This window comes from Saimiri boliviensis, chromosome 17 (genome assembly GCF_048565385.1).
Source record: "Saimiri boliviensis isolate mSaiBol1 chromosome 17, mSaiBol1.pri, whole genome shotgun sequence".
In the NCBI taxonomy this organism is placed as follows: domain Eukaryota; kingdom Metazoa; phylum Chordata; class Mammalia; order Primates; family Cebidae; genus Saimiri; species Saimiri boliviensis.
Window position 1 is genome coordinate 56,054,787 of NC_133465.1, and position 12,634 is coordinate 56,067,420.

The 12,634-nt window shown below is 36.5% G+C and overlaps 1 protein-coding gene across 3 annotated transcripts in view; it reads left to right on the forward strand.

Annotated features, from left to right (window-relative positions):
- Positions 1–12,634, forward strand: part of HELZ (helicase with zinc finger) — a 174,019-nt gene that overhangs the window by 82,804 nt on the left and 78,581 nt on the right. For 2 of the 3 annotated variants that reach the window (XM_074388875.1, XM_074388876.1), the window contains 4 exons: positions 502–606; positions 9,841–10,019; positions 11,084–11,202; positions 12,345–12,490. In XM_074388875.1, the coding sequence (XP_074244976.1) occupies positions 502–606; positions 9,841–10,019; positions 11,084–11,202; positions 12,345–12,490 (549 nt within the window). The remainder of the gene's footprint in view (positions 1–501; positions 607–9,840; positions 10,020–11,083; positions 11,203–12,344; positions 12,491–12,634) is intronic. The other variant, XM_010342501.3, reaches the window with a different exon arrangement.

Below are 12,634 nucleotides of genomic sequence, written 5' to 3' on the forward strand. Positions count from 1 at the left end.
TCCCTGGTGTAGGGTACTACCTCTGTTCTTGTTTTAAATATAAAATGAGGGCTAGCAACATAGTTTTCCTGCAGCTCTTAAACATGGAGAAAAGAAGAAAGGAAAAGCCATAAACCCAAATCCCAGAGCACTAAAATTTGAATCCTCTTAAAACATACTGTTTTTAAAATTGGCAATATAGACAGTTTTAAAATGGTTTTTTAAAATAGCCATCAGAACAAGTCTGCTGTGGAATTGTGGTATCTGTTACAGTAGAAGAAGTTGGGTTTAAGTATATACATATATATTAGATGATAGATTAAAAATCATTTTGGGGAACTTCTTTTTTAGCTTAAAGAGTAGTGTAATTTCTTACAGGTATCACTGAATAATGTTAGGGATTACTGAGTAGGGTAAGGGAATTGTATAATATTAAGATGGCCACTGCTTTTTTTTTTGGTATTATACTGCTTGAATAGTTTTGTGTTTTATCATTCTTTTTATTTGCACCATTTATTTCAGCAGGATTCTCATTTGCACCCATTCTAATAGTGCTGCTGATCTCTACATAAAGGATTATTTACATCCATATGTAGAAGCAGGCAATCCCCAGGCAAGACCTCTCAGGTATTTTTTTTAAGGCTTATTATGTATCTGTATCATACTTTATTATTCTTAAGAAAAGGTGTCTGTAAAGATTTTAGCAACTTTGGAAATACCAAAATCTTTAACTGTGCATTGGCATTTAGAGGTTATGTCTTTTGAAAAAGCTGTTTATATTACGGAAAAATGTAAAACTCTTTGACTATTCATTTCTTAAACATTAAGAGAAAGACATCCTTTTTTAAGTTTTGTGTGTAAAGTGTTGTTTCAACCTGAGTAGATTTTGGTATGTACCTCTAAAAACTAGTATGATTAAATAATATAAATAAGATAATTTAAATTAAATCTAATTCAGTTAAAATTCTAGCATATTTTGCATGGCATATTAGTCATGCAGTGACAGTTCTTTATGAAAATAAAATTTTGGCTGTGATCATGCGGGTAATTTCATAGAAGCTACACATAAGATAAACATGAAATATTGAAATAAGTTCTGCAACTAAGTGTACTTGACTGGTATTTAACAACTTTTGCTACCATTTGAGAGACAAAGTGTCAGAGAAAATTTCAAGTTGATATAGAAAGGTCCTCTGAGTATACATGGATATGAAATGTACTTAAATATAGGATGTGGGGGAATAAAATCCTTTTCTTCAGAAAACAATAAAGAATCATCAAATTGTTGTTTATTATACCATTTGCTTTCATTGTTATATGAATTAATGTTTAGTTTTGCCATTTTATAAACTAATATGTCATGCCCTAGGTTGTTTGAATACAGTTGTTTACAAATTAATTTCTAACTGCACTTTTGAATCATAAGTCACTAACTTTTTATTTCTACTTGAGCTCAAGCGTGGAAAAATGAAATTATGTTATTTAATTCTTCGGTAATTATAACCAAAGCTGTTTGAATGATCTTAGAATTCCATTAAAAACAAAGAGGAAAAAGGTGGTGTGACCTGTTAACACAGGTTTTTATGCCATATTTTATTTTTACTTTGGAAGATTAAGAAGCAGTAATTATTTTAAGTAGATTCTAGTTGTATTGAATATGAAAATATTACATATATACAATCACTAATACTATAAATGAAAACGGTATTTATTGAAGGATACATTCATCAATAAATAGTTTGCTTCAGAATCTAATCTTTTTCAGCTCACAAGTGAAAGTTGAGTAGCTAGCATTTTTGCTATAGGTGTTCTCACTTTAATGATATAAGTTGTTTGTTTTGTTCACTTATATTGTTGGTAGAGTGCACGTGTGTTATATAGGAAGCCTGACCTTCTCAGTTATGGTGTACTTGGTTTGAAAATAGTGGAGGAAGACCCTTCAAATCTTGGTCAACTTAGCATAGGTCATTTGATATTTGGGGCTGTAGAGCAGTTGCTGATGAACACTAAAGCCATCACTCACTAACTTACGTTTATTTTTTTCAATGTAAAATTATTTTTTGGAGGTTATAATCCAACATGTGGTGCATCTAGATATGCAGAATAAGAAGGTATGTTCAGTAGGGTACATGTATAGTTGTTGTGGCCCAAATATTGAAACTTGCCATCTAGCAGAAAGTCTTACTTCTCTGTAAGTCTCAAAAGTGGTTCAGCCCAAGATGGAAAAATATTTCTAAAACTATTCAAATGTAAATTTCATGTTATTTCATTTAGTAAATGGAATAAAGTAAGAAGAAGCCTGACTTCCCCAAATATTTTCTTTATGAAGTCCTACATTCTCACCATAGTTTTTCACTTTGGGAAAGGTGTTAACGTGCAACTGTATTTCCTCAGAGAATACATTGAATTAAGATTCAATGGGAGGCACGTGAAATGGAATAGAGAAGATGAGAATGACCAAGTGCTCTGGGAAGATGAGGTTTTTCTGAATTGTCCCAGGATGCAGAGGAAAGAACACAAGAGGGCACTAGGTGTCTGTCTGCTCATGCCCATGAAGATGGGTGTCTCTAGGGAGGAAGGCTGATGAAGAGTTTGCTGTTTTCATGATGCAGTCTGGAACAGGCCTATAGTGTGAAAATAGTCAAAACATTTCATAGTGAAGACAGTAGTGAATGTGTTTAAATACACATGATTAAAAGTTGTGAAATTTTGTTAGTTTCCAGGAGTTGAGCTGAACTTAAAATATTTGGAGATGGAGATTTTGGAAACCATTTTAGCTCATGTTTAGTTTCAGTTTTTCCTTCTTCACTAGAATTAGAAGATTTTAAAATGGAATAGATGGGAAAACAGTTTCTTTTTATGTGTGGTTCTGAAGATCAGTATCTGGTTCTGGCAGAGTTATGGCTTTGCAGTTAGAGGTCATCTATGGAGGTGTGCATTTCTTGGTTTTTGGGAAAATTGAAGGTAATTGTTTTAGATAGATCTTCAGAGAAGCATATTCTTCTGTGATCAGGTCATTCTGACTCATAGTATTTTAATTAATAACATTTTTGGGGTTATTCGTTGCATATAAATTTGCCATGTGAATAAAATTTCAGTGAATTAAAATTATATATTACCAGACTATCTCTTATTTTAAGAATTATAATTCATAGGGGATATGTGGATAGGTTTCTTTCTGGAAAAGATGTAAATTTCTTAATTGGTATTATATTTGAAACTATCTTGTTACTGTCAATTCTCCAATTTAAAAAAATGTTAGCTGGGTTTTTTGTTTTTTGTTTTTTTTTTTTTTTTGAGACGGAGTTTTGCTCTTGTTACCCAGGCTGGAGTGCAATGGCGCAATCTCGGCTCACCGCAACCTCCGCCTCCTGGGTTCAAGCAATTCTCCTGCCTCAGCCTCCTGAGTAGCTGGGATTACAGGCACGTGCCACCATGCCCAGCTATTTTTTTGTATTTTTAGTAGAGACGGGGTTTCACTATGTTGACCAGGATAGTCTGGATCTCTCAACCTCATGATCCACCCGCCTCGGCCTCCCAAAGTCCTGGGATTACAGGCTTGAGCCACCATGCCCGGCCTTAGCTGGGTTTTAAATAATCTTTTAGACAGTGTCTAACTTAAATGGTGCACAAAATGAAAGTACAGAGAATATTTTTAAATCTTTTAAAAGTTGGCACTAGAATATTATACTTTCAAGAAAATTGGCCCAGTGATCAAGCATTGTGTTCTTACTAGCTTCAACTTGAGGTAGCTTTCCAAGGTAATTGTGGAAAAAGCCAGCAGTGAAACTTAGAACTACAATTCATGGTGGAAGTGAAGGGGGAGTAGGATGTCACATGGTGAAAGGAGCAAGTGAGAGTGAGTGTGCATGTGGGAGGTGCTACACACTTTTAAGTGACCAGATTTCAGAGCGAAAGCTCAATTATCACCAAGGGAATGGCCCAAGCCCTTCATGAGGGATCTGCCCCCAGGATTCAAACACCTCCCACTGGGCCCTTCCTCCAACTTTGGGGATTACATTTCAACGTGAGATTTTAGTGGGAACAAATATCCACACTACATAAATGAGTAATTTGAAAAACCACTTTTTTTGTTTTTTCCAATTTTACAATGAAATATTCGTTGGAGTTCAGAGGTGAGGTCTTGGCTGGAGAGAGAAAACGTGTGAATCACTAGGGTATTGGTTGTGATTGAAGCGTAGGCATGGATGAGATTGTCAGGATAGTGGAGAGAGCAGGAGAGGAGGGCTGGAGAGTTAGAAGGGAAGCAGAGAAAGCTTGAGTCATGGAAGCTGAGGGGAGAGTCTGGCGGGCGGTTGGGGGGTCAGCGGGGAGCAACAGTGGAACTGCATGCTGCCAGGTCAAGTAACTTCATGGACCTAGAAACACCTATGTGATTTCTTGATGTGGAAGTTGTTTATGTCCCTTGATTAGGTAGAGGGTAAACCGTGTTGAATGATGAGAGGAGTGAGTAGGAGGTTGGTAACTGGAGAGGACGTATAGATAATACTTCTGAGAAGTCTGGCTGTGAAAGAAGGGGAGAGGTTGGGCAGTGGTTGGGGGAATATGAGGATTTAAGTGAAGATTCTTTGTAAATGGGAGAAACTAGAGAGTTTTAATTTTAAAAAGCCACCTGTAAGTGAGAAGTTCAATTCAAATATTGTTTTTTTTTTCCCCATGACGATTTAAATAATTGGCATTTGTTTTAGATTAGTATTCATGTTTATTTTAAAAAATCACATACATACACTTTAAAATATAAAAGGTCATGTTGTATTTTAAAGTTGATGGCAAAAAAAAAAAAATTTTTTTTAAATTAACCTAGCCACTGCTCATCAAATATTCCCAAGGGAATTTTTGACCTTTTTTAAAGCAGTTTCTTTTGATACTTCCATTTTTAAAATTATAAATGTATGTAATATATAAAAATACAGATTATGTATATGTGTGTCTTAATTTGGTTTTGGATATTTGGTGGCTTTCTATTATGATAGCTTTTTTTTTTTTTTTTTTTCCTGGAGACAAGAGTCTTGCTTTGTCGCCCAAGGTGGAGTGCAGTGGGCTGATCTTGGAGCACTGCAATCTCTACCTTCCAGGTTCAAGCGATTTCCTGCCTCAGCCTCCTGAGTAGCTGGGATTATACGCACATGCCACCATGCCCAGCTAATTTTTGTATTTTTAGTAGAGACAGAGTTTCTCCATGTTGCCCAGGCTGGCCTCAAACTCCTGGCCTCAGGTGATCCACCTGCCTCAGCCTCCCAAAGTGTATAGTAGCTTCATTTTTTAGTGTTTTTATTACTATGATTCCATAAATTATTTGCTGCTAACAAATAATATGCATATTTCCTTTCACATGCTTTTTTGGATTTGTTCTAGCATTAATAATACTTACTGTTTTTCATTTGCTTTATTTTTTTTTTGAACGTCTTAAACCATAAGTCACTCTGTTAATACCTGCTGAAACAAGTTTCTTCATTGTCACAGCTCTTAGATAATTTGTCAATGCCGTTTTTTTCTTCTGGAAACTTCCCTTCTGGATTTCTCTTGCTCCTGCTTTCTGAACTGGTTGTTCTTTGTTATGCTGACACTTCTCTTTGCCATTATTTTGGAATTTCTTTTTTCTTCTTTCCTGTATTAGATCCTATTTCCTGGATCTTAGGTCTTCCTCTTTCTTGATTTTTCTACCTCGTTTTGATGGTGCACATCCTTTTGTACACACACTTAGTGCTTTCACCCCTCTGACAAAGTTCGTAAGAGGTAATATTTTTTTTAGCTCTTGTCTTCTGAAAATGCCTTTATTCTACTATCAGACCTAATAGTTCATCTGGGAGATGGGTAGAATTCTAGTTTTAAAATGTAGGTCATGGCCAGGTGCGGTGGCTCAGGCCTGTAATTCCAGCACTTTGGGAGGCCGAGGTGGGTAGATCATGAGGTTAAGAGATCGAGACGATCCTGGTCAACATGGTGAAACCCCGTCTCTACTAAAAATACAAAACATTAGCTGGGCATGGTGGCGCGTGCCTGTAATCCCAGCTACTCAGGAAGCTGAGGCAGGAGAATTGCCTGAACCCAGGAGGCGGAGGTTGCGGTGAGCTGAGATCGCGCCATTGCACTCCAGCCTGGGTAACAAGAGAGAAACTCCGTCTCCAAAAAGAAAAAAAAAAAAAAAAAAATGTAAGTCATAACTGCATAGTGTTTCCTTAGTATTTACTTACCAGTAAGTTGATACTTGGACAGGTAGTCCAGGATCAGAAATCATGAGGATTTTTTTCATGATTAACTTTTATGCATCCAAAGATGTTTTTTTGTGAGCCACTGCTTGCCTTTTGAATAAAATGATTATATGTAGCTTATGATATAGAGGTTGTCATTGGTCTGCCAAGTCTAGATTGTCTACGTTGTGTAAAATTTCCCCTTCACCAAATATCACTTTCCAGCATGGTCTTGAGTTGAAGAAAAATGGAAAAAGAAACTCAATTTTAGTTCCAAGAATTTAAAACGTATTTTGTTGTGATCTTTAGCAAAAAATGATTATAACCTCAGACTTGTATTTTTCTTTTGTAATAGTATTTAAAGCTGACTTTTAATAGCAATTTGCAAGATTTATTATTATCATAGAATTCCAATATCTAAGAAAAACAAAAAGTTACTTAATAATATCAGACAGTAAAAAGAATTACTCATTTATTTTACTTTTTTGAGACAGAGTCTCACTCTGTCACCCAGGCTGGAGTGCAGTGGTGTGATCTCAGCTTACTGCAACCTTTACTTCCTGGGTTCAAGTGATTCCTGTGCCTCAGCCTCTCAAGTAGCTGGGACTACAGGTGCATGCCACCATGCCAGGCTAATTTTTGTATTTTTAGTAGAGATGGGGTTTTGCCATGTTGGCCAGGCTAGTCTCGGACTCCTGGCCTCAAGTGATCTACCCACCTCAGCCTTCCAAAGTGCTGGGATTACAAGCATGAGCCATTGCGCCTAACTAAAATATTAATAATTACTCTTTTTAAAACGTTTTTGCTTTGCTTCCAAAAATAATTTAAGATTGCTCTAGTACAATGTGGAGAGGCCATAAAATCAAGAACCATTAACACAAAGTAAGAGACAAGAGCCTAGTAACAAATAGTGGCTCTTTGAGGAAAGGAAATTTGTTATCAAAATTTTAGACTAACTGAAGGCATGCTAATTAAGCACCAGATTTTGCTGATACTTTTTTGGAAGCTGAGTAGAAATTATCCTTTTGTTCCATGTGATGACTTAGTAAGTAAAATACTTTGCACAATATATGCTTTTAGATGGAGTAAACAACAGATCTTTTAAGTAATTATTTTGATTGCCTATATTCATGTCATGATGTTACCTTTTTGCATTTGTGCAGTGTACATTGAATATTAACTGAGTGTTTAGAAATGCTAGTTTTAGTTTCAGCTTTGCTATGGGTAAAGGGAAGCGGGGGGGGCTTCTGTTTGTTAGTGCCAGGCATTATGCTGCATACTATACATCTGTTATCTCATCTGATTTCCCCAAATCCTTGAGAAGTTGAATTATTATATTCATTTCGGAAATAAATGAAGCTTAGAGAGGGGAAAAACACAGATTTAAATCCTGGGCATAAGCCCTTTGGGCTTTGGGTTTTCCTAACCAGGAAAGAGGAATAATAGTGATGAAAATAGCAATCATCTGGTGATTTTTATAATTTTATTGAAGGAGTAGAAGCCATCAGAAGAGAATGCCCACATCTTCCCTTTGATAGATCATCTGACTTGCATCTCCTAAATAACTACTTTCCCTCCCATTCTAAACTGTTCTTTTCTTTTCTAGGGGCCAACCTCTCCACTTGTGAATGAGCTCTCATCCTTTCCTGGAAACACAGCTTCTTCTTTGCTGCATACTTTTTTCTTTGTACAGCATGCGAATATACTGTTATGTCTTGTTTAAAAAAAAAACAAAACACAAACTCACCTTCACCCCATCTGCATGTCTTTAAGCAAAACTGATCCAGACAGTTGTGTCTGTATGTACTCCCTAGCTCTACCTCCTCTCTTCTCTTTCTTTCTTGAACTAAGACTAATCAGATTTCCATTACTTTTACTGTAAAAGCATCATACCGAGGTTCATCGTATTCATTTCCTTGTTGTTAAGTCCTGTGGTCAGTCTTCATTTTACTTAGCCTCTTAGCAGCATTTGACACAGTTACTCCTGTCTATTTCTATCTGAAACACTTTCTTCATTTTGCTTCCAATACCCCATGCTCTCCTGAATTCTCCCCTATTTCTTTGCTCCTTCACAGACCTTCTTCCCCAGCTTCTGAATGTTGGAATGGTCCATCAGTCATTCTTCCTTCCACTAGTTTCTTTTTTATCTACTCCTATTCTTTCAAGGTTCAGTATTAACCCAATTATAGATATCTTGCCCCAGGCATTCTGCTGAACTCCGTGTATTGCCTTGCTTACTGGATATATCCACTTGGATACCTACTGAATATGCCCCAAATGAAACTCTCAATTCCCACCCCAAATCTGTTCCTCTTTTTCACTACCTTTGCAAACACTACCACCATTTATCCAGTTTCCAAGGCATGGAATTATTCCTTCTGTTAAATTCTGCTTTCAGTTCATCAGCAAATTCTGTTGGCATTACTCTCAAAATGTCTAGTGAATCTGACCATTTCCACCTCTCTACTGTTGGCCTAATCCAAGCCACTGCTCTTGTCTGCATTCTTAACAGTAACCTCATAACTGGTCTCCTTGCTTCTACCCTCTGCTCCTGCCTCCATGCCACCCAGTGTTGCATTGGAGCCAACTTGTATTGGTTTGTGAGAGCTAATCATGCGTATAACTTCCCAGGTTCATGTTCAGTGACATGCTGGCAGCTGGAAATCACCATGACAGTTTTACACCACAAAAATCAGCAAACACTATATACCCAAATCCTCACCTTTCCTAGTCCTGGAGCCAGCTGTTAAACATTTACCAGCACACCACTGTCCGCCCCTACCATATATGTTCTGCCCAGAGAAACAGAGTAGTTTTTTACCAAAATAAGTCATGTCATGTCATTGCCCTGTTTGAACTCTCTGATGGCTTTTCATCAAACTCAGAGTAAACCCAAGGATTGCTCACAAACCCGATGTGACCTGACTCTGTGCTGGAGCATAGTGGCTACCTAATAAATCTTTGTTACGTGGGTAGGTTAGAGATGGGTGGGTGGATGAATAGATGGATGGATGAGTCATTTCTGTACCTTTTTAATACTCTATTGCATGAGGCCTATTAATATTTTTCTTTTGCAAATAATGGAAGTACTTAAGACTTTCCAATAGTTCAAATTATAAATTTATTATTAAATTTCCAGAACCTCAGACAGAGGTCTGTTTAAGTATAGTATAAGAATATATTCTAAAATAAAATGAAAATAATTTGAATTCCTGTTGTAAGTGTGCAATTCACTGTTTTTTGTTAGCATAAATAGTTAAAATACGAGTCAGTGTATTTTTGTAAGAATATTCTAGAAAAAGGTAATTCCAGAATGGGAATATTTTGAAATTAAAAAAACTGCAGTGCTTATAAATCTTAGGTTTATGTGCCATTCTGGTTGCAAGATTACTCTGAACACTTAAAAATAATTAGGTGTTTGTTTTGTGGTACTGCATATACTTTCTATGTCTGTGTTTTTTTTGATGGAGAGTCACGGTGGTTATGGTGGCAATTGTATGTTAAATTCTAATTCAATAGAGTGTTAATGGCTATCAGATACACTTATTAATTTTCAGATATTACAGTCTTAATAATGTCATTATTTTAATAACTAGATACTGTTAAGAAATTAGCAAATGTAAATTGGAAATACTATCTTCTTTTCCAGGGTATATTTCAGAAATCGCTGGGTAAAGACTGTCCACCCAGTTGTGCATCAGTACTGTTTGATCTCAAGCGCACATTCCACCTTTCAGATGCCCCAGAAAGAAGATATTCTTAAACATCGAGTGGTGGTTGTTACATTGAATACTTCCCAGTACCTCTGTCAGTTGGACCTTGAACCTGGTATGCTGACTCAAGACACAGATACGGTGTCTCACAAGTTTAGGGCTTATGAATTCAGTTTAGACTGGGGTTGGCAAACTACAGTGTGTGGGCCAGATCTGGCTCACTGCCTGTTCTAGTAAATGAAGTTTTATTGCCTGGAACACAGTCATACTCATTTATTTACCTATTTATTGTCTATAGATGCTTTTGTGTTACAGTGGCAGAGTTGAGTTGTTGCAGCAGAGATTGATAATATATATGGTAGACAAAATCTAAAATATGTACTGTTTGACTCTTTACTGAAAAAAATTTTCCAACTACTAGTTTAGGCATTTTAGTGACTACTATTTCATTTGTTCTCCAGTTGGTCAGATGATATTTATTACTGATCATGTGAAGAATACCAGTTTGGACAGTGCTGGTGTTTTTTTGTTTTTTGTTTTTTAAACACTTTTCTCAGATTTTTGTTATAAAATACTTTTGTATTACGTAGTGTAGAGATGATAATTATGATAGGTTTCATTATGGCATGCTATTAAGATTGTTATATTTGAGGACAGGAACTATGTAAAATCAAACTTATTATATGAAGTACAGATGTAAGATGTCAAGAAGTTGTTCTGATAAATATGGCAAAACTTAACCATCAAAACGCAGTATCAATCAGGGGCCAGGTGCTGTGGCTTATGCCTGAAATCCTAGCACTTTGGGAGGCCAAGGTGGGCAGAACACTTGAGGTCAGGAGTTCAGTCAGACTGCGAAATCTAGTGAAACCCCATCTCTACAAAAAAGTAGACAAGTTAGCCGGGCCTCATGGCACGTGCCTGTGGTCCCAGCTACTTGGGAGGATCACCTGAGCCTGAAGAGGTCGAGGCTATAGTGAGCTGTCATCACAGCACTGCATTCCAGCCTGGGAGACAGTAATACCCTGTCTCAAAAAAATAAAAAAAAAAAAATAAATATACTCACTACTCTTTGATTATCAAACTAAACTCTTAGCAGAAAAGAAAATTTTAACTATAGTCCTTCTGCCTTTGTTGCTGGTCTAGTGTGCTATCTTTTGTTTATGCTGTACTTTCTAGGGTTTTTTACACACATTCTGTTAGATGAAGCTGCCCAGGCCATGGAGTGTGAAACCATTATGCCCCTAGCATTAGCAACTCAAAACACTCGGATTGTCTTGGCTGGCGATCACATGCAGGTAAGTGCCCTCTGAGTTTCTGTGCTGCAGGTAACTTTTAATTGTATTTTGCTGTTTAATATTCTGTTTCTGAAACATCCTATGAAATTATGCTGTACATTGTAACTTCAGTACTTCAAGTAGTTCTGTACTAATAGTGAAAAATATTGTTATTTCTGAAGAAAAATTACTATTCTGCTGCTTCATTTTCTTCTTTGGATAGTCTGTCAGTGTTATAATTTGCATGTTTATTTAATTGAAGTTCTGTTCTTCATAGTATGAATATCTGACTCTTACTTTTCTTTGTGAAGTAAAATTTAAATGATCATTCTCGTAGGGTCCTGGGGCATTGTAATTCCCCAGCTCCTGTCTGTTACTTGTTTACCTGAAGGAGTAATTTTTTTTGATGTAATAGAAAACAGAGGGCTTAACTAAAAATTATAGCCCAAATCTCAAAGAGTATGATTTTATATTTGAACATCTTTATGTAGGAAAGAGAAATACAGTTTTTCTATGAAGATGTCTGTTTTACAGAGTCGCAGTCTGGGGCCCTTTCTCTCATGCTGCAGTTAAGATTGGACCTACGTCATACTAGCTGTCGGGACATCAAGGAGAGAGTTAAATATAGAGGAACAAATTCTGTTTTCATTTCTTTGCCTAAAGTAGTTTAATTTTGTTGTTTAGTAGTAAAAGGCATAACCAAGAGTGGCTCCTTATACTTCATAAGATCAAGAGGATTATTTTGTTAATTATTAAAAATGATTTTTTTTAGTGGTGGGCTGTATATCCTACCAGTTCATCATTTTAAATAATTGATCAATGTCAGTGAAATAACTGTTTGACTCCCCTGGTGATGCAGTGGGTTGCATCCCTGGAATTACTGAAGTAGTAGCTGTTTATTATTATTATGTTGGGGAGCCCTTTGTCAGCTTATATGTAGAAACTCTAGGTTAGTGTTGGTAAGCTGAGGTGTTAGAAATTTTAACCCAGTTCTTAATAGTAGTAATTGCTCACAGAAAATATTACTGATTGTGCTTGCTCCAGCATTTAGCATGTTGAAGTTCTGTATACAAGAAGTTTTAGCATAGTTGATTTTTTATAAGTAGTTTAAAAAATACTATGTATATTCAGTTAAACTTTCTCTGTATGTTTGTCTGTTACAGCTCAGTCCTTTTGTTTACAGCGAGTTTGCCAGGGAGAGAAACCTTCACGTTTCATTACTTGACCGACTCTATGAGCATTACCCTGCTGAGTTCCCATGTAGGATTCTCCTGTGTGAGAACTACCGCTCCCACGAAGCTATCATCAAGTAGGTGTGAACTGCCCCCTCCGTGTCCTACTTTCTGTGGTCTGGTGGGAGGGAACTCAAAACAGCGCTGTTACTAGGGACAGGTGATTCCCAACAGACGTATGTAGTGTCCCTAGTCTTGCAAATTATGTTTAATTTTATGTC